Source organism: Podarcis liolepis (genome assembly GCF_965112155.1).
Source record: "Podarcis liolepis genome assembly, chromosome: 10".
In the NCBI taxonomy this organism is placed as follows: domain Eukaryota; kingdom Metazoa; phylum Chordata; class Lepidosauria; order Squamata; family Lacertidae; genus Podarcis; species Podarcis liolepis.
The window spans coordinates 20,282,098-20,307,214 of record NC_139562.1 but is presented as its reverse complement, the minus strand read 5'-3'; the positions used below and the strand labels follow the sequence as shown (position 1 = coordinate 20,307,214).

General features: G+C 46.0%; 1 protein-coding gene across 13 annotated transcripts in view; it reads left to right on the top strand.

The window, feature by feature from the left end:
• The first annotated feature begins 7,746 nt into the window (after positions 1–7,746).
• Positions 7,747–25,117, top strand: part of DENND5B (DENN domain containing 5B) — a 101,594-nt gene continuing 84,223 nt past the window's right edge. For 3 of the 13 annotated variants that reach the window (XM_083461840.1, XM_083461841.1, XM_083461837.1), the window contains exon 1: positions 7,830–8,238. In XM_083461840.1, coding sequence (XP_083317966.1) covers positions 8,118–8,238 — 121 coding nt within the window. In that variant the 5' untranslated portion in view covers positions 7,830–8,117. Of the gene's footprint in view, positions 8,239–25,117 lie in introns of all 13 variants that reach the window. The other 10 variants (XR_014516278.1, XR_014516279.1, XM_083461838.1 and 7 more) reach the window with 8 other exon arrangements.

Sequence of the window (25,117 nt, the reverse complement as noted above, 5' to 3'; positions counted from 1 at the left end):
TGGTCCCTGCCCTGCACTCAGCTCCCACCTGTGGCTCCTAGAAGCTGTCCACATGCAATGGCAGCCACACCCCAAGAATGACTTCAACTGGCCGGCTAAAACAGATGAAGGTAACCTTAGTAGGGACTTCCCCTGCATGCAGAGACAGGCTCCAGCAATGGAGTGGACCAATAGTGGGTCCAATGGTCAAGAAGCCGGTTTTCTGCATGTGCTGTAGAGGGAAGTGAGGGGCAGATGGGGCTTGTCAACAGATGGATGCCAGCAATTTGGCTTGTCTGCATTTACATGACAATTGCAGGATTTACTTGAGTCAGGAGGCTTTGCATTTCCATAGCACTTTTCCATAGCCTTCCAGCCCTTTACAGAGGTGGGAAGAGTTGGTCTTTGTTGAGAAAAGATGTTGTTGGATGATGTAGGACACATAAAGCACTTCTTCAAGCAATGCATAGTCAGTCAAACCGTGGAACTCTCCCAAGAGGCAGTGGCCCCCCCTGACTTGGATGGCTTTAAAAGATCATTAGATTCACAGTTGGAGGCAGCAATGTTCTGAATACCAGTTGCTGGAATGGAAGGGGAGAGTGCTGTTGTGCGTATGTTCTGCTCCCTGGTTTCCCTCCCATAGGCATCTGTCAGCCATTGTGAGAACAGGATGCTGGACTAGACGGACCAATGGCCTGATCCAGCAGACTACAGTGGTGCCTCGCAAGACGAAATTAATTCGTTCCGCGAGTTTTGTTGTCTTGCGATTTTTTTCGTCTTGCGAAGCACGGTGTCGGGAAAGTTTTGGAAAAGCTTCAAAAATCACCAAAGTCTTTAAAAACCTCAAAAAAGGCTACCACACCGCATTCTATGAGTTGCTCCTCGAAGTCAAGTCGCAACTGTATTAACGGTGTTAAGAAAAAGGAAACAAACTTGCAAGGCGTTTCCGTCTTGCGAAGCAAGCCCATAGGGAAAATCGTCTTGTGAAGCAACTCAAAAAACCAAAAACCCTTTCGTCTAGCGAGTTTTTTGTCTTGCGAGGCATTCGTCTTGCAAGGTACCACTGTATTCTTATGTTGTTAATTGCGAGGGGTGGAACTTTTCTGTGCTTCTGGAAAACAGGCTGCACATTCTATGCAGACTTGCACAACGCGATAGTGATGTTGTTCAACGTGAAATAAGAGCTTTGCCTTGCCTATGAGCCTGCTGCTAAGCTTCTATCTGTATCTGTCTCAAAAAGGCTAAAATAATGAAAAGCAAAACAACTTTGGGCAAAACTTTAAAAAGCTCAACAACTTTTGAGTCCGGATTTTCACTTTTTGAAATATGTCAACCTTATCATAAGGAATTGTTATAGGGCAAGGGTGGAGGACTTGTGTCCAGCCACATGTTGCTGAACTACAACTACAGTGGTACCTCAGGTTACATACACTTCAGGTTACAGAAGCTTCAGGCTACAGACTCTGCTAACCCAGAAATAGTGCTTCAGGTTAAGAACTTTGCTTCAGGATGAGAACAGAAATCGTGCTCCGGCGGCGCGGCGGCAGCGGGAGGCCCCATTAGCTAAAGTGGTGCTTCAGGTTAAGAACAGTTTCAGGTTAAGTATGGACCTCCAGAACAAATTAAGTACTTAACCTGAGGTACCACTGTATATTCTATAGTAGCACAAAACAAGTAGCTCCAGATTATTCAGTTATTAGATGTGCTCCTGTGAGCAGCTTTCTTAATGGTTTCCATGTGGTCTCTCATTTATTGTATTGAAGATTTTTGAATACAGTGGTACCTCAGGTTAAGTACTTAATTCGTTCTGGAGGTCTGTTCTTAACCTGAAGCTGTTCTTAACCTGAAGCACCACTTTAGCTAATGGGGCCTCCTGCTGCTGCTGCTGCACCACTGGTGCATGATTTCTGTTCTCATCCTGAAGCAAAGTTCTTAACCCAAGGTACTTTTTTTGGGTTAGCGGAGTCTGGAACCTGAAGCATATGTAACCTGAAACGTATGTAACCCGAGGTACCACTGGACAACTCTTTCCTGGTCTTACGTCCTGCTGGCTGAGTCTGATGGGAGTCCAGCAGCACTTGAACGGCCTCGGCCTCGTTCCCTAGGGTAATAACAGGTGCTGCTGCTGCAGCTCTAAACCGCTCCTTGGTCCAATTACAAACTGGTGTCTGTATTTCAGTTTGAACTTTGGTAACGGCTATTTAAATTTCCATTTTTTCCAGCATCACAGTGTCAAAGGTGGCTGGTTTATGCATCCAGCTGCGCATCGTTTAAAGCTCTACAACTAAGGTCATGCCTACACCATACACATTAAAAGTGCATGGGTCACTCCCCCACAAGAATCTTGGGAACTGTAGTTTGCTAAGTGTGCTGGCAATTGTATCTGTGTGAGGGGCAAACTGCAGTTCCCAGGATTCTTTGGGGGAAACCATGTGTGTTAAATGTATTGTATGGATGTGACCAAACACAACTGCTTTCATAACGTATTTTGTACTGATTTTGTGTTGTGGCTAAAACAAATTCAAATTGGCTACATTTAGCAGTTTTTCAGCATAGGCTTCTAGAGAAGCTTGCATTAGTCCTATCATTAGCATGCCTTCTACATTTCAACAAATTAAGCATTGCGGCTGCAGGCAAAAGTTTTGTTCCTTAAGAGTTGGGTGTCAGCCACCTTGGGTGCTCTCTTTGGTTTATAGGGTCAAATATAAAGTGAATTGCTTGGGTACAACTTTAATCTTCAAGATTAAGGGGTGGGGCAGTCTTGACTTGTCAGATATATTTGTTCTTGGCTGACAACAAAGGACAGGGTCCTCATCACTGGGAAACTAACAAATAAATAAGTTTAGAATTGCTTTCAGAATTTATCAGTGAGTAAGCCTTGGTGAACATAGAAAGATTTACTCCCAGTTGTATGGCACTACAATTAAAAATGGGTTTTTAAAAAACTACTTCTAGGGTGCATGAGATAGGGCTTGATTGACAAATGATCTGATCCTTTATGGCAAAACCAAAAAGACTTTAATATATGTGTCAGCTGTTGACCCAATTTAGGCTGGCAGCTTCTGAAAGGTAAAGGCTTCAGAGGAGATTAAGGAAAAATGCTATTATTAATGCAGGAAGCTAGAACTGAAAATTCAAATGGGGAAATAAGTCATTGCAATAAAAAAGGCAATTAATTGGGTTAAAAATGTCTCTATAGCTGAACCTTCTTATTCCATCTGTCCAAGAATTGGCCATGAATCAAAGATGAGTGTTTGAATGGAGCTGATAATTACTGCAGGCAAAAGGTTAATCCAGGAGTGGATGTTAATTTATAATACAAAAGATGATGCTGCCAAAATAGAGTTGAGCAGTAAGTAGCTATGCTATTATTTTCTAGTTCCAGAGGTGCAATCCCAAAACTAGGCTGCAATTCTAAACAGATGTGACGGGAAGCAAACCGCTTTGGACATAGTGTAACTTGCTCCAAAGTAAACATGCATTTTTGTGTGTGTTAGTTAACTGAGCACATTCCCTTTCCTGTTTGCAAAATTATCTATACCCCATTATTATTATTGTTATTGTTATTATTATTTTCAAAAGAAAAATATATACAGTATATTGCAATTATGGCAAGAATGACACTGACTTTAAAATACATCAGTCTCCAGCCAAGCCCCTGCTCTCTTCCTTCAGCATGGTTAAAGCACCATGAAAGAATACATCCTTTGCATAGGAAAGATGGTGGGAAACATCTCTGTAGAAACTTTGGCAGCAATTTCCAGCTGGAGCAAACAATGCTGAGCTAAATAGACAATAGGATGTCCTGGTATAAAGCAGCTTCGTATTCATCAGCAACATTAAAACCAAAAGTGACAGCATAAAGCAGTGCAAAATAGATAGGGCTTTTTTAAGCAGGGAAAGATGGCAGTGCCATTACAGGAAAGGCTGAGTGCCTGATACCTGACAAAGGTGCAAGAGCCTCTGATGCTGTTCTTTGTGAATCTGAAAATACCCCAAACCAGTGGTGCAGCTAGCCGCTTGGGTGCCTGGTGCGGGGGCGTGTCCTGCAGTCGGGCAGGGCAAGCCACCCATGGGGGCGAGCCTCTCCAACGATGCTTGGAGTCTCTCCGCCGCCTCCCTCTCAGCTGTAGGGCGGCTGAGGGAGAGGCAGTAGGCAGACGCAGGTCCCACGCTGCTGTTTTAGGCAGCGTAGAACCTGCAGGTGCCTAAGCCACCACGTCACTCCTAAAAAGTTTCATGAGTCCAAATTTTTAAAAACACCTCATTTTGTCACCCCCCCAGGGGATGACACCTGGGATGGCCCACACCCCCCCACTCCCTTTCCTCTGCCACTGCCCCAAACCCTTGGAAATAAACTTTTTTTTCAGGGGCAACTTTCTTGCTGAGAAAAATTAATATTTAAAAATGAAATACTTCCTCTCTTGCTATGAAGAACACCCAACTCTAGTTATGTTGCAATCTGAAATACCTGTAAAGATGGTGACTAGATTCAGACAAGAGGCCCTGCTTAACTTGGCTTGTTCAGAGGGGCCAGGATGCAAAGAGCCGTGTGACTAACACAGCTAAGAGAACTTTGCATATTTATTCAAAATACAACCCACTTAAGTAAGGTAACAGGCCAACCTAAGTGTGCAAATGATTGAGCCAGTGGTTTACTTAGAATTGATTGAGCCATTCAGTGCACACCAGAGGTTTACTTAGAATTAAATTCAACATTATCACTGTTAGATAAGTGTGCATTGGATTTTAGCCTAATCCTATGCATGTTTATTCAAATGTAAGTCCCAATATGTTCAATACTGTAGTGCTCACTTCTCCTTAAGTGGGTTTACTTTTTTTTTACACCTGGAAGTAAATACAGATAGAATCAAATGAAAAGTCAATCTAATTCAGGACCTGTCTGCCTGGTCTCGCAGCTGCTCCCCAGCATCTTTAACTCCACTGCTCCTACTTGTTTCTCTCTCTCTCTTTCCCCCCTCTTCCCCCTCCCTCTTCTCCCCCCTCCTACTTGTTGTTGAATCCAGCTTCTGCTTATGGGCTTTCCATAGGCATCTGGTTGGCCACCATAAGGCCAATATGTTGGATTATATGAACCCTTGGCCTGATCTAGTAAAGCTCTTCTTATGTCTCAGACAGAGGTGTTTTCTAGGTGTGCTCCTTTTAGACATTCAAATATGTGTTTTGCCATTAAATGTAGCTTGAGGTTGTGTTCAAAGCTCCACTCCCATATTTGACATGCCCAAGGTCTTCCTGACCACACACCAGACCTGTTTCCCTCTTCTACGTTCACCATTCTCTTTTCAGTTTTGGAACATGTTATGTACTGAAGTTCTCACCCTGGGCCAGCAGGGGGATACTCTAGATAGTTTTCACTCAGGTCCACATATGCAAATAAGGGATTGAAAGTGACGTTCGGTGATTGGATAGTTACCGAAAGTGGTTACTCTTCCATTGTAGTGGAGCTCTGTATAAGCAGGCTGGCTGAACCCTTCAGTTCAGTTCTGTTCTGGCCTGTGAATAAACAAGAGCTGTATGAAGAATCACTGTTTCGTCTGATATGTTCACCTACAACTTAACAGAACACATGTGCCCATGAGCCAGTTCCCAGAGACTGTTCTCAGCTTGCATGCATTTAGTCCTAAACTGTGAATTAATACATAGCAGAGAATCTAATTCACACAGCTGTAGGCAACAACAAGGGTGTAGATGTTCAGCAACTTGTGATAGCCCTTAAAGGAGTCCTATAAATACATCAGACTACAAATAGGGGGGGAACTGCCACACACAGCCACAGAACAGACTACCAACCAATCCAGTATGAGGAGGTGCATTCTTCCCTGACCTCAATGGCAGCCCTATTGCAAGAGGGCTTACAGAGCAAAGTAAAAACTAGCAAAGAGCCTTGCAGTGCTTTAAGAGACTAACAAATTCAACCTCACTTCATCAGATGCATTATGTGAAATCTTAGCAGCCAGGCATATAAAGGGAAAATTGTAAGGTGGGATTTGAATGGCAATGGGATACAAAAGTTGTTGTTGTTTAGTCGTTTAGTCGTGTCCGACTCTTCGTGACCCCATGGACCAGAGCACGCCAGGCACTCCTGTCCTCATACAAAAGTTACCATCAGTGATAATTAAAGCTTAAATTTATATATGTTGAATAGGTGTGTCTTTAATATTTTACAGTAACCTTTTAAATGGGTAACAAATGCTGAGATGATTGTATTAACAGTAGGGCAGGGAACCATTTGCAAAAAAGAAGACAGCATAGACAACCTGGCACTGGTAAGTTGATTAAAATATGCAGTATGAAAACAAATCTTTTGATTTGATCAAATCACTTAACTTGATAATTGCTGAGATTAAGTGATCAAATCAAGACAAAAGATTGGCCATAGAAAGCAGAGATATTCTGGCATTGCTAAGGTTACTTAAGTAGCATGATTTAAAATCTTTAGCAAGCCAAATAATGCTCTTAGAATTAAGAAACGGTGCCTTTTCCTGTGGTATCACCAAACATCTTCCAACATCTAGAAGGGAATGTGGCCTTCAGGCTGAAAAAGGTTTCTGACTCTTGTACTAGGATGTACAGAAATGTAATTGGGAGTAACCCAAGGTTATTTTGGAATGCAAAACCCTTCGTTTTTTATTCCTAAGTGTGATCATCGTTAAAATCATGTTGCACCTAAACAACCCTTTGGGTTGTACCAGGTGTGCTCAGGGGGGGGGGTGCCAAGTGTGTCCAAACATACTCTAATTTTATATATTTATTGAAGGGGATCAAGTGGATCAAGTGAGCTGCAGGCAGAAAAACAGGCTGGAATGGATCCATGGGGTGCAGTTTTCTGCAGGCAAAAGCCACAGATCCATTCCAGCCTTTTTATCTTGCCTGCCTGCCTGTCTCTCTCTCATGTCTCTGCATTTGTCTGAGCTTCACTTGCCACTTTTGGTGGACAGATATGTGGGGAAGGAGCCATCCTGCCGGCCTTCTGGATCTGCCCTGCTTCTGGTCAGCTTAGCTCAGGGGTCTGCAACCTTTAAGACAAAAAGAGCCACTTGGACCCGTTTCTAAAGGGAAAAAAAACTGGGAGCCGCAAAACCATTGCGACATTTAAAACAAATATATCTCCAGAGCCGCGATCTGACAGTGGGCGGGAAGGTGACGTCGGGACGGTGCATAACTAACGCACGCACCGCCCCCATGCGACGTCACAGCCAGTACAGCGTCTGCCACAGTGGCGAGTGTCGGGGCGCACAATGCGCCTCTTCCCCTCGCTAGTATCCGCCCCGGAGCCGCGGCAAAGGTGTAAAAGAGCCACATGCGACTCCGGAGCCGCGGGTTGCAGACCCCTGGCTTAGCTGGAGTCATTTTCTCTGCTTTGGCTTCTTGACCACTCTTGTTTTGTTAGCTCGGTGCATCTTCACCTCTTCCTTGTGCATACAGTATTTGCTTCACTCAGATGATCCATGGCAAGCCTGTAGTTAATATTCTTCATGATTTTAAATTGTATTCCGATTCCTTCTTATACCTTGTATTCTATGGGATTCAAATGGTAATGCAACAAGAAGAGAAACAGGAGAGGCACTAAAAATACAATTAAAAACCTTACAGCATCTAGCACAGCGCATTGCAATTGCTACAACAGGCAGGAAAAGAATTCAGGTGGTCCGTCAAGCAAAATTTCACGCGTTTCGGGAGGCGGCTGAGAACCAAACCAATCCCGGCCTTGGGTTGCCGAGCCTCGCTTCGTGCGCCAAGCGTGGTTTAAATGTCCCGCCGAGGAGGCGGGGCGGAAGCGGGCCGGTGCGCTCCTTCTCCCTCCCGCGGCGCGGCTTAGCGTCTGACCGGCAGGGGGAGGCGGCAGAGGCGACGGCGGGACGGTGCCTAGCGGGGCTCGAGCGCCGGCTGCAGCCTCAGCTGACCGAGGGGCGCCGCTGCCGCTGCTGTTGCTACTACCGCCGGCGCCGCGTCCTCGTCTTCCTCCCGCTCGGCCGTGCGCCCCTCGGCGAAGGAGGCCGCCACCCGGGCGGACTTGCGCCATGGAAGGAGCGCGGCTGCTGGTGCTGCTGCGTTAGCGGCGCTGCCCCTGCTGCTTGGGATCCTGCCCGAGAGAGAGCGCGGACGCCGGCGGAGGGATGAGCGGCAGCGCGGTGCCCCCCGGGCCCGGCTCGGGCTCGGCGCCCTGCCGCTTTGCGCACTACTTCGTGCTGTGCGGGATCGATGCCGACAGCGGGCTGGAGCCGGACGAGCTGGCGGGTAAGCCGAGGAGGGAAAGGGAGACAAAGACGGGGGCTGGGGGGGGAGGGTCTGATCCTGTCCCCGGTTCTCCTTGCGAGGCACACAGCCCCTACTCGGCCCCGGTCCGCCGCTGCCTTGCTCCCTCTCTCCCTAGCGCCTCCCCACGGAGCCTGCTCGCATCCCCTCCCCTCCAATGGCTGTGCGCTGCTCCTGAGGATCGGGCTGCTGCTCCGCTTGCGCTGCGCCCACCCCGGCGGAGAGAGCAAAAGACGACTCGGTGGCCGCGTGCGCGCGGTCTCCATCTGCGCCCGGGTTGGAGCGCGGGGGTCTGCGCTCTGCGCGGCGACATTGCGCCGGCCAGGCCCCGCGCACACGCCGCCCGAGGCTCCATTGCTGGAGACTTTACTTATTGTGTTCGCAGCGCCCTTTTTGTTTTTATTTCCCTCGCCCGCTACCGCAACAGCTCATTGGAGCCTTCCTCCAAACACCCCGATGGTGCTCCTTTCCACAAGCGCCTTCCGCATTGCTTTTCCATGCACGGATCTCCAGATCTGAGTAGCCAGCCTGGCTCTCCCTGCCCCTTTCTTCTTCTTCGTCCTCCACCCGCTTCCCAAAATCGTGATGCTTCTAGACTGCAGTGGCCAGGTTCGGTTATGTCACTGCCAGGAGGACCCACGTTTCAGTGCAGTCCTCCTCCTCGCGGCTCAGGCTTTATTCCCTGCCCCCCCCCCCCCAGTGCCCTGTGCTGCCACCAGGCCTTAGATAATGTGCGCTTGCGAAGGTCTTGAATGTTGCAATCGCCTCCCCTTCGAATGACCGCTATCTTGGGTCCAAAGAGCAGGGAAAGCTACCTTTGTAACTACTTTGGGAGACTGCAGTGCTTTCTTCTGTTCTCTGGAGGGTTGGGAAAGGGTTGCTTTAAGCCACTCTGAGCTGGCATTAGATAGCCAAATTAAAACTCCTTGTTGCCAGCAGACAGAATGATGCTAATTAATATTTCAGTTTTGTATTTTGGCTGGCTAGATAGTTACAAATGGAAAAAACATACCTTAAGATGTTTTGTTTTGTTTTGTTTTTTTGTACCATAGCTTTAGGTTTCTTTAAAATATATTATTATTATTTTTGGAAGGGCAGTAAGAGGTATTTATTTATACGTTTTGTTACATTTTAATCCCACCTTTTATCCAAGGAACCCTGGTCTCCCAGGCCCTAGTCCCAACTCTTTAACCATTACACCACGCTAGTTCTTTACATAACAGTGTGAATTATGCATTACAAATTCCAGGTAAGCTTGTGATATTGTTTGGGCCCATGCTGAGGTTCATCACTGCTAATATTACTCATTCTGTGCTAGTCATTGTATCAGGCAACCTACAAAAGTTAAGAGACACGGCTGTGTACACAAGCTTAATCTAGAAAATTCCGGTGAGGAAATGTGTTTAAGAGGCGTCTAGTGAAAAATCCACTCCCCCCCCCCATAGGCTGTCATCCTACAATCCAGTGAAATCAATAGTTCCTAGTCAACATCATTATTTTGCATTAGCTGCCAATTTGACAAAGCCCCCCTATATTTTTATCTATCCAAATGCTTACAGACAGCAGACCAGTCTCTCCCCCCCCCCATCGGATATCTGGGTATATTGTCCTTTTAGTTGGAATAGTTTGCTTGAGAATGATTAGAAAAGTGAGTCTCTCCATCATCCCTAATCCTGAAAGTGTTTGTTGCATTCTGCTAAAAATACTGCTCATATGATTGAGTGATTTCAATAGGATTTGTCAAAAATAAATTGTAACTGGTTTAAAGCTGGAGAGATGCCAGAGGCTTTTTTCTCCGCATAGCTAGCTGTGGAAGTAAGAGAAAGTCTTTCAAAATATAGAAAGGGGGTTGTAAGAAACTACAAAGACACCTTTTAAAAGCGACCTGTGCTTGATACATGGCACTTGCATCTCTGAAAATAAAGTAGGTTAAAATTAAATTGTGCATCTCGTTCAGAAAACTCACCAGATTCTGCAGTATGACGACTAGCCAATAAAGAAAAAGGGAGAGCTGTATTCAAACTTAATCGGGATCTATTTGTATGTGAAATAAAAGTAGCTGACTATTGTTGCTAAAATGGTAATTTAGGTATAGAGAATCTGTGGTCCTCCAGGTATTGTTGGACTCCAACTCCCATCAGCCCCAGCCAGCATGGCCAGTGGTCAGGAATGATGGGAGTTGTAGTCCAGCAGCCTCTAGAAGTAAACAGGTCTCCCCACTCTTGAGCTATTTACCTGCTTACCTTTTGCATGAACATTGTGGCCAATTCTGAAGCCGAATTTAATAATTTTAATAAAGTTTTTGGAATGAAAATAGCTTCTTCTCTGTACTTGCCTTAATTCAGGGTTATTAACTTGACACAAGGAAATTCTGAAATGCTTTTTATGATATTTGTCTTGACTAGCCTGACTCATGATGGGGTACTGTTCTTAAATTTTCAAAAGCAATGGATATAAAGAATTTTTCAGCTTTTGTTTGAAGTTGAGATCAGCTTCATTTAAATTCTTTGCATGCTCTTTAAAAAAACTAATTTGCCACTTATTGAGTGAGCTGGTGGCGAGTTTTCGTTTAAAGTCTTAAACTTGCTGTGTGGATGACATTTTTGACTTGAAACGGGATGGTTTCAGAGTACTAATACCTGGTAAGCAATCAAATGATTAGGGCCATAATCTTTAACATGTAGCCCCTGATTCTGTTGAGAGGATCCGTGCATAAATAGGAATCCTTACCTGAATATAGATTTCACCTGTCTTCATAGCATTCAGTTGGATTTGATATGGGATAAGGGGTGACTGTGTTAATGTAGCAGCACAGAAATTGCTTCCCCATAGTCTTCATTAGAAAAAGTTAGAAGTTCTTTGTGTTTTGGTGCAATTACCGAAAGTTGCATGTAACTTTGCTTTTAAAGCACTGCTGGAGCTGAATCTGGGTCTCATTGAGTTGTTTTTTTTTTTTAAAGCAGTAATTAGCAAATTGTTTCTATACAATTTTTGAACTTTACAATTGATTTGACATTGCCATTTTGTATACGTTGCACATTGTAACTTTTAGTAACTTGATTCCCATTTACGTAATGAAATGATCTAATGTAATGTATACATCTGTGACGGAACTGAAGCTATTGTAATAAGGTTTTGGTTTCCCACCTGGAGCCTGAATGTGTGTGTTGGTCTCAATCTCAAATAGGGCTTCCGTTTACATACATGCTTGTTTCAGAAATAGAACCCTGCTGGTTCCTCTAGCATTGAAGGTGCACCAGGGTTCATTTGCATAGTATGACCTTTGGGAGTTTTAACTAGAGTAATTTCCAATTCCTCTTTCTGAAAATAGGAGCATTTACATGGTGGTGTTGATTAGGAAGTTCTCACTGCTTGTAAGTGTGAATAGTCTTGTTGCTGTTTCCTGAACTGCAAAAGAAGATTTGCAGTATCCTGAAGGCTAAATGCAAAGAAGCACAGCAGGTATCTAAGTTGGAGAACCATTGGTCTAAAGCTACCTTTTATACGCTAACTTGCTTTCAAACTGATGAGTAGTAAAGATGCTGTTAGATTTCACCTCCTCCTTGCTGATTGTCTTTGCCAGGTTGGCTTATCAAGTTGGATATTACAGTTTTGCAGAATGTGTACAGATGTCATTAAGTTCATTACATTCCAAAACTTTATAATAGTCGGCCTTCTGAAGTCAAGTCAAAGGCCACGATTCTATCACCAGCTGCTTTTGAAGTTCAGTGAATGGTTTGTGTGTCTGACGGCTGCTCAAGATTTCTTTCCATCATTTGCCCACTTAACCTGGCAGTAAGCTCCATTGTACTCAATAGGACTGACACCTTAGTAGATTTGTACAGGATTGCACAGTTAGTTAATAAAGTGTGTGGTTGGTTAATTAAGTGAGAACAAGAAAAAACTTCTCTTGAGCCCCGAGAATTTGGGGGAATCTCCCATTAGTCAGAATAGGAAGAACTGGGCTGCCTTGACCAGGGGTTTGACCCTGTATGAGACAACTTCATGTATTCATGTTCTTGGTCCTCCCACCAAAACATCAGTTGCTTACAACTGGTCTGCAAGCTTTAATTGACTTAATTGGTAGATTAATCAACTAAATGGTTGCCTTTCAAGGAAGCTCTAGATGAGCTTGCTGTTTGCTTAAAAGTACAGTTTTAAAAATATTGTTTAGCTATAAATGCTTTTAATGTATTGATGGCCACCATGAGAGCCATTCCTAGCTGGTTGGCAGGATGTCAATTTCAGAATGAATGGATGAATAAATAATAAAGCTCTAGTTGATTAATTGGCCTGGCAAATTTAATTGGCGGGGTTGAGATTCAAGGGCACACTTGGGTTTGTTTGTATTTGCAAGCTATTTTTGATTTATTATTGTGTAATGGGGGATTAAAAAGGGAAATATTGAGAACTAGCTTCCAAAAGAAGTGTCCATATTAATGTTTTCTTTATTGCATATCTTCCTCAATGTGCACGGTGCTTTGCAAGCCCTAATGGACAGGTTCCTACATGAGAGGGCTTGCAGAGCAGAATCTGACATGGGAGGCAGTGAAGGAGAAGGAAGGGAAGGGAAGGGAAGGGAAGGGAAGACAGTATAAACAAGAATAGGTAGTTATTTCAGCTACTGATGAGCACAAGGTTCCATCTGGGAATGAGTGAGTGAGTCCTTGGAACCAGTGGCGTAGCGTGGGTTGTCAGCACCCGGGGCAAGGCAAGTAATTTGCGCCCCCTAACCTTAACCCCCAGATGTTGCGCCTGGTGCGGCCGGCCCCCCCTGCACCCCCCACGCTACGCCACTGCTTGGAACAACTGCCACATCCAAATCCCTGAGAGCTACTGGTGGCCAGGGTGGGAGGTGGAGTCTTCTCTTCCCTACCCTTTCATTGTTAATTCAGCTGCAGTGGTTGGCATAGTTTCAGGGCATGTTTGGCATCATGCTTGGGGAAGAGGAAGCTGGGTCTGGATTTGGGGCTTCACCGCCTGCAGATCATGGATGGTGGGACTGTGGCAGAGAGCTGTGCTTTGTGCCAGGGTCCCTCTGGTGGCCCTTCTGCTGAATCCTATAGACTCTCAGCTGCCTGCCCCCCTGCCCCCGAGCATAGGATTGGCCTCATTTATCATTTACATCCTTTCTGGTGATGGCGGCTATTCTAGATAATAAATAAAACAACAGTGAGACAATTAAACAACACCAAAGGGTTATTCTCAAAGCAGGATATGGGGACTTAGGGGGGTTAGAAGATTAAAACAGATTTAGTTTAATCTATTTTTGTTGGCCAGATGAAACGAAAATCTTGCTCTAATTCTAATAGACCTTGCATAACTTTGGGGGACTGTGTTATAACGTGCTTGGAAAGGAGTCGTGCTTTGACACTTCAGTTGCTGACAGGCAAAGTGAGTCAGCATTCTAGCGTCATCTTGAACCAGGTGACCTCTGCCCTCCATGACTGAGGCAGTGAATGGAAGTTCATGTTCTTCTAGCATTGTCATTTGTATATGGGTAAACAGAAATTAGCACTTAACTTTTGGATGAAACTGAACGTCTTGTTTGAATAAGAAATCCAAGGTCCATTTTGCAGTTAATGTTTTATGAGCCTACAAAGCTGAATCACTGGAGCATCTATGAGAGGCAGACAGTATGGTGCCCTCCAAATATTGTTGGATTACAGTTCCAATCATCTCATACCATTGGACGTGTTGGCTAGTTGGGTATTCCCACTGGGGTCTCTTTCTTCCCTGATACCAGGAAGAATACCTGAGAATATTTCAATAGGGGATTAGAATTGGGAATTTAAGCATGGAAAGTATATATTCTCCCACTGAGCTGTAATAATAATAATAATAATAAATTTTATTTATATCCCGCCCTCCCCAGCTGAAGCCGGGATCAGGGCGGCTAACAACAATAAAACAGTATAAAAGTATAGCATAAACCACACTCTAAAATCATTCATTATATGGTTTGAAACCTGAAGAAAGAATTACAAAAGATTATAGTGTCAGTCTGTGCTGGCAAAAATAAAAATAAAATTAAAAACTGTTCTAGAAATTTTAGTGATAATAGTTGTGCACCCATGTATTCTTCAAATAACTTTATGCAATTTTCTGTTGATTTCCCATCCAGGGTCAGTTAGCTTAACTTCAGCAGTAGAATTGCATCATGTTCCTTCAGCCTCTTCACTGAGCCAATCTTAAAATGATTTACTGTGACATGAGCTTTTGTAGTCTGCAGCTTGCATCATCAGATGCATTAAGTGGACTGTGGACTTCTGGGCTGCAACACCCTGGAGTATAAATGGCGGGGGGGGGGGGAGAAGAGCAAAGGAAGTAACGAGAATGAAAATACTGCATCCTTATGGTTCAAGTGTCAAATGTGGTTATTTATCTGACTTCCCTACTGCCTCTGGATCCAGAAGGATCCCCCAAACAGCTTACCTAAAATAAATACTGTACAGTAAACAATGGAACTGCTTCTGTTCCTTCCAACATATGGCATGGCTTTCACGTAGCATATTTTACACCCCTCCACACCACTTTTTTTATGTCCAAGGGCAGAGGAGGAGGAGCCTTTGGCAGTTGCCAACCCTTGGATAGATTGCTGAGTGATGGTTAATTTATTGCAATGCTTGCAAGGTGTGAGGAGGGACAAAGTCTTGCAGCATTTTAAAGACTGAACACATTTTATAATTAATGCCTTGCTTCTTTTATTTAAAAGGCTTATATGCTGCTTTTCACAACCATCGTCTGACAAAACTCTGCAATAGCTAAGATACATCTATAAAAATGATTAAAATACAATAACTATTGTATCTAATTACAATAAGACCAAATAACCACAGGCTAAAACAGGCTAAAACTAGCACTGGGTGCATGGTCCAACCATTCTAACTGAATTGTCGACCTTGCATTTTCATCCCCAAAGACCATTCAAGAAAAGTATGTCTTTAGAACTCAGAGATGGGGGTGGAGGGCAGATGTTTTCCAGAAACCTTTCCCCAATCCAAAAGGTGTCCCTGGTGCCACTAGATATGAACTCAGTATATGCTATGTATGATAGAGCACCAGAGCCTTATTAGTAGACAACTATTGTAGAGCACTTCTTGGACAGATGCTTTTGACTCATTTTTTTGAAATGTGGGAGGCAAGGTGGGAACTTGTTAATGAAGCACCCCTTTTCGTTGTGCTTAATTTATTTTTAAAGTGGTACTCTCTCCAAATGATGCATATATCTTTCGACCTGGCTGCCAACTAATTTTTTTAGTTGAGTGTGAGGGTTTGATTAGCTGCTTGTGCGTGAAAACGTGCTCCCTCAGAGTTTGTGCGACCCCACAAACCTCCGTGTGTGACGGAGCTCCTCAGACATGTCTGCTCTAGTCACTAGTAGAGTCCGACAGTGGCTGTCTGCGGAAGCGTTTCCAGCAAAGAAGTTCCTTAACGGAAACGCGTCTCCTGGACTCACGGCGTGACAGTTTCCTGCGAGGTGTGGGTCTCCCTATGGGAGACTCCGATACCTCCCCACTGTTCTCGCTGGAAGCCTCCCTGAGCCCTCCCTCCTGCTCGCATTCCCTCAGAGACCCACTCCTCCCCCTGCTGGTCCCTGCTTCAGCAGTTGAGTCTCTTTCATCCTGCCTGAGTCCCTCCACCACCTGATGCTCTGATGGCAGTTCCCTGACATCCACCTCCCCTCCAGGGCCCCCTCACCCCCTCCCAATTCCTCCCCCCTGGGAGGTGAAGGGCTAAAACCCCGAAACGAATCTTCCTCATCTTCTGACGTCTCGAACAATTCTCTCCATCGATCGTCATCCTGGCCAGCTGAATCCTCCTCCTCTTCAGAATCTGGGAACCCCTCCAACTCCTCTTCCTCGTCGGTGGTGGCAAAGTATTCCCTTCGGAACCTCGCTACAGGCTGAGGTTTACGTGGGAACCTCTGATGAAAAGTCTCTATTAAAACCTCGTCATTGACATCCTCTGCCCTAACCCAGGTGTTTTCCGACTCCGGTTCCCCTTCCCACATTACCAAATACTCTACTTGATCTCCCTTCCACCTGGAATCGAGGATCTCCGCTACATGGTAGCTGTGTTCCTTCTCCTCCATTGCTGGTCCCCTAGTGACCCTCCCCTCACTGTCTCCTCTATACGGTGACAGCAACGACCTGTGAAAAACTGGGTGCAGCTTCATGTGGTTCGGTAACCGGAGCCTGAAAGCCACTGGATTGACCTGCTGTATGACTTCAAACGGACCCAGCCTTTTGGGTCTTAATTTCTTACAACCTCCTTTGAATGGCAACCCTTGGGTTGACAGCCACACCTGGTCCCCCACCCTGATGCTTTCACCTTCCCTTCTGTTTTTGTCTGCCTGCCTCTTATATTCCTCCTTAGCCCTGTTTAAGTTGAGTTGGAGCTGGCGATGGATCGCTTCCATTTCTTCCACGAACTGTTCTGCAGCTGGAACGCTCCAGTTCTCCCCCTCCCCCCCTGGGAAGGCTCTGGGATGGCACCCGTGATTAGCCAAAAAGGGGCTCATCCCCGTGGACACGTTCTCTGCATTGTTGTAGGCAAATTCTGCCAACGCCAGCTTCTCCACCCAATCATTCTCTCTGTCATTAACATAACACCTCAAATATTGTTGGAGAACCCCATTTGCTCTTTCCGCCTGCCCGTTGGTTTCAGGATGACGGGCCGTCGAGAAATTAACCTCTACATGCAGTAAGCTCATGAGCTTCCTCCAGAACCTGGAAGTAAATTGTTTCCCTCGGTCTGAAACCACCCTCAAGGGGGCGCCATGCAACCTAAACACATTCTCTACAAACAATTTGGCGGTTTCTTCTGCTGTAACCGCATGTGAGCAGGCTATGAAGTGGGCCATTTTAGTTAACAGGTCTACTACAACCATGATGGCTGTTTTCCCTCTAGACCTTGGCAGATCAGTCATGAAATCTATTGCCACTGCTTCCCACGGTCTCTCAGGTGTGGGCAGTGGTTCTAATAAACCAGCCAGCGCCTGCCTCTCCCCCTTGGCTCTTTGGCATTGTTCACACCCTCTCACATACTCCCGCACATCTTCCCTGACCTTGGGCCACCAAAATTCCCTGGTAACCAGCCACATGGTTTTGTGTTGCCCAAAGTGCCCTGCTGTGGGGCTATCGTGCAGCTGCTTGAGTACCTTCTCCCTCAATTCCCCTTCAGGTATATATAACGCTCCCTTATAATACAATGCCCCATTTCTCTCCTCAAAACCACCGGATTTGTCTTCCTCCCCTCTGAGATCCCTGAGTTTCCCCTGGGCGTATGCATCCTGCACCGTACCCTCTACCAATTCCCTTTGCCCCACCAAAGTCGCCCCACACACCCAGCGGTCCTCTGGAATGATATGGGTTTCTTCGGGTGCTCCCTCCCCCGCCAAATATTCAGGTTTGCGTGAGAGAGCGTCCGCCCTAACATTCTCTGGGCCTGGCACATAACAAATCTCAAAGTTAAATTTGGAGAACTCTTGGGCCCATCTCAACTGCCTTTGGTTGAGCACTCGCGCCGTTCTCCAGTACTCTAGATTTTTATGGTCCGTGCACACTTGCACTTTATGTTGTGCACCAACTAGCAGATGCCTCCATCTCCGGAACGCCTCATGAATAGCAAGCAGTTCTCGGTCGTACACCGTGTAGTTCCTCTCGGATTTGTTCAGCTTCCGCGAGAAGAAGGCACACGGACGCCACTCTGACTCCTCCTTCCCCGGCTGCAGAAGAAGCACCGCCCCTATGGCTCTGTCAGATGCGTCTGTTTCAACCCTTAGCTTCTTTCGTAAATCCACATGCAGAAGTTGTTCTTCAGAGGCGAAGGCCCCTTTCAGTTCCTCAAACGCTCGCTCCGCCTCCGCCGTCCATACAAACTTCTTTTTACTGCTGAGACAGTCAGTGATGGGCGCCGTCAGATGGGCGAAGTTGCGGATGAACTTACGATAAAAGTTTCCAAACCCTAGGAACCTCTGCACATCCTTCTTGGTTTTGGGTGTTTTCCATTCCAGCACTGCCTGTACCTTGCCGGGATCCATGGCCAATCCCTTGTCTGACAGGCGGTACCCCAGGAATTCCACCTCCTTGGTATGGAACCGACACTTCTCCAGTTTGACCCACAGCCTGTTGGCTTGCAGTCTGCTCAACACTTCTCTGACGTCTCTCACATGTTGCTCCTCATTCTCAGAATACACCAACACATCATCTAGAAAGGCAACGCAATTCTTGTAGAGCAAAGGGCCCAGCACGTGGTTCATAAAAGATTGAAAACACGCGGAGCCTGCTTGTAATCCAAATGGCATAACGAGGTATTCAAACGCCCCCAAAGGGGTAAACATGGTGGTTTTCCATTCATCCCCTTTCCTTATGCGTATCAGGTTGTACGCCCCCCTTAGATCCAGCTTTGTGAAAATCTTTCCCTTCCTCACCCTGGTCAAAATATCATCAATTCTGGGCATAGGGAACGCCACCGGTTCAGTCACTGCATTCAGCCGCCTAAAATCACATACAAGTCTCGGCTTGTCCGCATTTTTTTTGTCCACAAAGAACACTGGGCTCCCCCCTGCTGCTTTGGACTCTCTGATGAAGCCTCTCTTCAGGTTCTTGTCAATGAACCCTCGCAACTCCTGCATTTCCCTGTCTGACATGGCATACAACTTGCCCACGGGAAGCTGTGCTCCAGGGAGTAAATTGATCTGACAATCAAAGGGTCTATGAGGTGGTAGTTGGTCAGCTTCCTTCTCGCTGAACACGTCGCTGAGATCTGCATACTGTGGTGGTACCTTCACCTTCCCCATTACTTCAGTCCCTGCTAGGGTGGCTTGGGCCCCTGCTGAACCCTTCTCCCCTTTGCAGTGTTCTAGGCAATGTGCTGAACCAAAGGACACCACTCTTTGATGCCAGCCAACCAGCGGATCATGTAGAGCTAGCCAGCTCATTCCCAAAATAATGGGAGCGCCTCCCAGGGTGGCCACATTAAACGCTATCAGTTCTGTGTGCCTTGCCACCCTCATTATCATTGGGACAGTCTGCAAGCGGACTCCTCCTCCCAACAACTCCCTGCCATCAATCGTGGTCACCTGCAGGGGGTTGCTTAAAGGGATGGTCTGTATCTGGTGTTCAGCAGCAAACTCCTTGCTCATAAAATTGCAGGAGCTGCCTGAGTCCAATAGCGCCTTTATTTTTAGGGGGTGCCCATTCTGCAGCTCTAGCGACACTTCAATCACTAGAGCAGGTCGAGGAGCTTCTGGCACGGGCACTTTCACTGCTCTTTGGCCTGGCTGCAGTGCCCCAATTGTGGCAACCAGGCGTTGGCTTTTACCTGCTCCGCTCCCCCTTCTTCTCCCCCCTCAACAGCTCCCACCATCCCTTGCCATTCCTTCCTCTGGGGGCAGACTCTGGCAAAGTGGCCTGGCTGTTGGCAGAGATAGCATTTCCGGGGGCCCTTTCCCTCCTTCTTAGCTCCCTCGCTGGTTTTTGAAAATGCGCGCGCGCGCGCTGTTCCGATTTCCATCGGCTCTGCCGGCGGGAAAGCTGGCTCAGGAACGTCTGGAATGCGGAACTCCTTCCAACGTTCCCCTCTCCCTTCCCGCCTCTCCAAGGCTCTTGCCTCCTGCCGCGCTCCTATGGTCAGCGCAGATTTGGTCAGCTGATCCATAGACTCCGCCCTGGGGCTCCGTGCCAGCTCGTCTTTCACCCCCGAAGAAAGACCTTCTTCAAATAGCATTTGAACGGGTGCCGCCGATAAATCCCAACTCAGTCTGTGAATCAGCATGGTAAACTCAGTCCAATATTCACGGACAGATCGACTTCCCTGCTTACAAGCCATTAGCTGTCTGCGCACCACCCCTTCCTCAATATCGCTGGAAAACATGATATCCATTGCACGAAAGAACTTCATTGTGTCCTTTAGTATGTCATTGTGCGTTGCCATTAGGGGTCGAACCCAGTCTCTAGCCCCTTTCTCAAGATGCCCAATTACAAAAGCAACTCGCGATTCCTCATCAGGGAACTCATCGAACTGCACATTAAGGGCATATTGCATCTCTGTCCTAAAAGCATGGTAGTCCTTGGGGTCCCCCCCAAATTTCTGCACCAATCCTGGTACCTTTCTGGGGAATTGAGTGGCTCTCCCCTTCTTGTCTGCATCCTGAGCCCTTCTCTCCTCCAGCCTCGCCGTCTGCAGGGCCAGTTGAACCTCCAACGCTCGGTATCTATCTTCCAAGCTTGGACCAGCTCCAGCCCCTGCTCCTCCGGTTCCGGTTGGTTCGCTCATGATGCCTTCTCTTGCACAGGCAGCGTACAAAGACTGTCGGACTGCTGTGAGGGTTTGATTAGCTGCTTGTGCGTGAAAACGTGCTCCCTCAGAGTTTGTGCGACCCCACAAACCTCCGTGTGTGACGGAGCTCCTCAGACATGTCTGCTCTAGTCACTAGTAGAGTCCGACAGTGGCTGTCTGCGGAAGCGTTTCCAGCAAAGAAGTTCCTTAACGGAAACGCGTCTCCTGGACTCACGGCGTGACAGTTTCCTGCGAGGTGTGGGTCTCCCTATGGGAGACTCCGATACCTCCCCACTGTTCTCGCTGGAAGCCTCCCTGAGCCCTCCCTCCTGCTCGCATTCCCTCAGAGACCCACTCCTCCCCCTGCTGGTCCCTGCTTCAGCAGTTGAGTCTCTTTCATCCTGCCTGAGTCCCTCCACCACCTGATGCTCTGATGGCAGTTCCCTGACATTGAGGGACATCTCTAGCTGCAGTCTCCTGGAAGATCGTCCCTGTTCCTCACTTTATATGCCTTTCCAGATGCATAGTATCTTCTGGTGGGAGATAATCTCGAATATGTGCTTTGTGTTCTTTTTTCTGCACTTTTGTGTACGTGTTGCTGTGAGTCCTTTGATGTATTAACTAGCAACAATGCTTTGCCTTGGTTATCACTTAATGATTTTCAAAAAATGACCTACAGGTTGCTCAGAGGTGGAGACCTGAACATATGTTCTTATGTTCTTACAACCTTATGTTCTTAGGACCTTGTGGCCCTCCAGATGTTATTGGACTCCTGTCAATCCCAACCAGCATGGCCAATGCTTTTGGGGTGGTGGGAATTGTTGTCCCATAACATCTGGTGGGCAACATGTTTCCCTCCCCAGGTAGCTCATGCTTGTCACCAGAAGGGATGGGAAATGGATGCTTTGGGGATGGAAAATGGATGGCTAATATCATAACAGCATGGGGGAAACTGTTTTGCAAATATATACCGTATGTTGTTTGAATATCAGAAATGCAGTATTCTGAGTTGCAGGCCCCTTTAAGTCGAAGCTTGGTTGAAGGAAAATTTAGGATTAGAGCTGAAAGAGGAAGTGGGAAAGAGACCACTTTTCCAACTTCCTCCTTAAGTTCTAGGAATTTTTCAGGAGACCAAAAAGTAACCACCATTGCCAACTCATAACCAAGATGGAAGTCATTTTTAAGGGAAGGAGGAACAGGGGCCTTGTGGGCACAAGAGTTCCATAATGGGGAACTCTGCCATAGATGCTGGGTATTGAACTTGGATGCCTTGAAGTAATTGCAGGTTTCTGGAGACTTTTTGTCTAGTGCCTAGTTGCTTGCTTCTGTGCTTGGTGCTTGTCATACAAACATGGTGTCAGTGGTACTTTATGCTGTCAGCACAGAGAGCATCACTTGTTGGAGGCAGTTGCTATTCAGGCTGTCTTACAACAAAATTACTTGACCCACATATAAAGCGGCATCTCTTGTTCAAAAAGCTATAAATTGCTACGACCAGACAGGGAGGAACGACTGTACCTCTTGCTGTTCCATTTTCATCAATAGGATGTTGATTCTTGGAGCTCTTAGCAGAATCAATAAAGATGCTGATAGAATCAGACAGTGTAATACATTTCTTCACGCTTGACATGTTGTAATTTAAGATTGAAATGCCTGTACCTGCAGTCTGCTGTGTTCTTAGTTTGAGGAATTCATTTTACCTTCTGAGTCTGAATTTGGAACTGAGTTCAAAATTTGGAGTAGCAGTACCGCTTTCATTGAACTCTTCTTACCTGCATCTGGGTCATCACCAGGACAATTATTCTGTCCTGAATTAGGGTAAACTTATACAAATACCCTTCTAAACTGGGTGTCCTTAGTAGTCTGGTATGTGTGACTTGTATGAACTCGCATGATCAGAGCCATGTGACTGAAAATGTGGACTATCACATACAGAATAATTTTCATGTGGCTGCTCTCTTCAGGTTCCTTTCTCTCCTCTCTTATCCCTGCTCTCTTCCTTCCCTCTTGCTGGCTTATTTAAAATAAGTGCAGTCAATTCCCATAATATTACAGAAGTTCCTAGTCTGGTCTCCAAGCCAATAGAACAGGGATGGAGAAGCAGTGGCTATCCAAATGGTGTTGGACTCAGTAACTCCCATGATCCCTGAGTTGTTAACCTTGTGGGCTGAAGCTGATGGGAGTTGGAGTTCAACTCTAGTTGGAGAGCCGCAGATTTAAGAGACTGGCTAAAGGCTACTGGAATCTATGTCACACTTGGGAAATCTGAGTTCTCCCTGTCTGATCATATTAAGAAAGCGTCCATGTCAAAGTCACAGTGAATTTAGCGGGTCTTGCTCCTAAGCATTAAAGTTCCATGGGGTTGTCTTCATCTGGAAAAATGACCTTGCTGAAATTCCATTCAATCCCTTGACTCAGCTCATAAATAGGCATGGAATGAACTTCTATCTTTTTAGCTTTCTTCTAAAATTTGCAATTGAGGTTAGACGTGTGCAAAGGGTTAACCACCTAGAATGACCTCGGTAAAGGCACTTGAGGGGATTCTTTTGCACTGGCCACAAAATGATACTTTGCTGGTGTTGGTTGCTGCAAGTGTTAGGATGGCTGCAGTCTTTCCCAACCTTGGGTCTCCGGCTGATTTTGGACTACAACTCCCATCACCCCTTGCTAGCAAGGGCAGTGGTTAGGGATGATGGGAATTGTAGTCCAAATACAGCTGGAGACCCAAGGTTGGGAAACACTGGATTAGAGTGTGGTGCTGAAAACACCAAGGTTGCAGGTTTGATCCCTGTATGCGACAGCTGCATATTCCAGCATTGCAGAGGATTGAACTAGATGATCCTCCGAGTCCCTTCTGACTCTGATTCTGTGACCAGCAATATACATTTGCTTTAAGAAGAGGAAGAGTTTGGATTTGATATCCCACTTTATCACTACCCGAAGGAGTCTCAAAGCGGCTAACATTCTCCTTTCCCTTCCTCCCCCACAACAAACACTCTGTGAGGTGAGTGGGGCTGAGAGACTTCAGAGAAGTGTGACTGGCCCAAGGTCACCCAGCAGCTGCATGTGGAGGAGCGGAGACGCGAACCCAGTTCCCCAGATTACGAGTCTACTGCTCTTAACCACTACACCACACTGGCTCCTTAACAGCCATACCGGAGGTGGAGTCTAGCTTATAGTTACTGGGAAACACTTTACTAGGGCACATTGACATTGCTACCACTGTTCAATAACAGGTTCTCCTTGATGCTTCAAGCAGGTGATTGGGGCGGGGGAATGTGGAGTTGCTTCTTCAGGATTTTTTCATAGTTCAGTTGCTCTGTTCCCAGCGGTGTTTGCTCTGCATACCAAGTACGTGGCGATTAGTTTGAAATGGGCATCTTCCTTTTCTTGTGCATCCCAAAGACGTCACTTTTGATGCTCTTTTAAATCTCTCTTCAAACTAATTCCCCGATTAATAATGTCGGGAACCTGTTAACACAATGACATATCTGAAGAGTGAGCTTGAAAGGTATTTTCTTGCCAGTATTCCTGCTATGTAATATAAACATCAAGGATAACCTCGGTTTAAATGCCCCTGCTTTGAAAGAGTTTTTGAAGTTTCATTTGTCACTGAGGCGGGATGCTTGTTCTTGGAAATTCCTGAGAAGAAATAGTGTCTCTATATAGAACTTTTTTCAGTGCTCGTGTTTTACAGAAATATTGCTGGAAGGGGGAAATGTCATTTAGAAAGAAGAATTCTTAGGAAGGTAGAAGCCTAGTTTCAATTATAAAAGGGTCTGGAGAGTTATCATAAAGATTCCTTTTTGTAAAAAACATAACAAGCTGTGACATGTTGGCCAATTTATAGTGGGATTCTTGGGTAGTAGAATTCCCTTTTCTTAGGCTTTTCATAAGTTGTGTGTTCATAGCTTTTGTGGGCTTTTCACGTAACAGGGAAACTTGAGACCATGTTGTATTGATGGAAGATGAGAAATAGGTGGCCAGGGGAGTTGCGATCTTTATCTGGATTTTTTTGAGGATTATCAAGACTGAGATTTTAAGCTGACAACGGCTCCTGTTGCAAAAGTGTTTCAGTTGCATCTTAGGTCATCAGGTGCCATCTTAGGTCATCTACAGATACTTTCATAGTCAGCGCAAGGCCTGCCCACTAGGAATGTGAGAACTTTGCTGTTGATAAATTATTATTATGCAATGATGAAATAGATGCTGCGCATCTAAAGGCCATTGGAACACACAATTTGAACATCCAGCTTCCGGGAAATGGAAGTCTGGATAGAAGAAGAGACCATCTGTCAGCAGGGACTTGTTACCTTAACTGGTTTCTCTCACTTGTGAGTTGACCTCACCTGGAATCTTTACATGTCTTTACTAAATAAATGAAATGTATGGGCTTGTGGAGTCACCTGGGAAACTCTGACCTGTTGGTGTAAGGAGAGTTCTGTAGTTAATATGACTGACATCTGTTATTCTAGCTGGTGAAATCCCTGCCTGGTATCCCTCAGACCGTCCGTTTAAGACTTTGTATGGGTTAATTCATCACAGCTGTCAGTTTTGGTGGGTGCAGCCACAGACA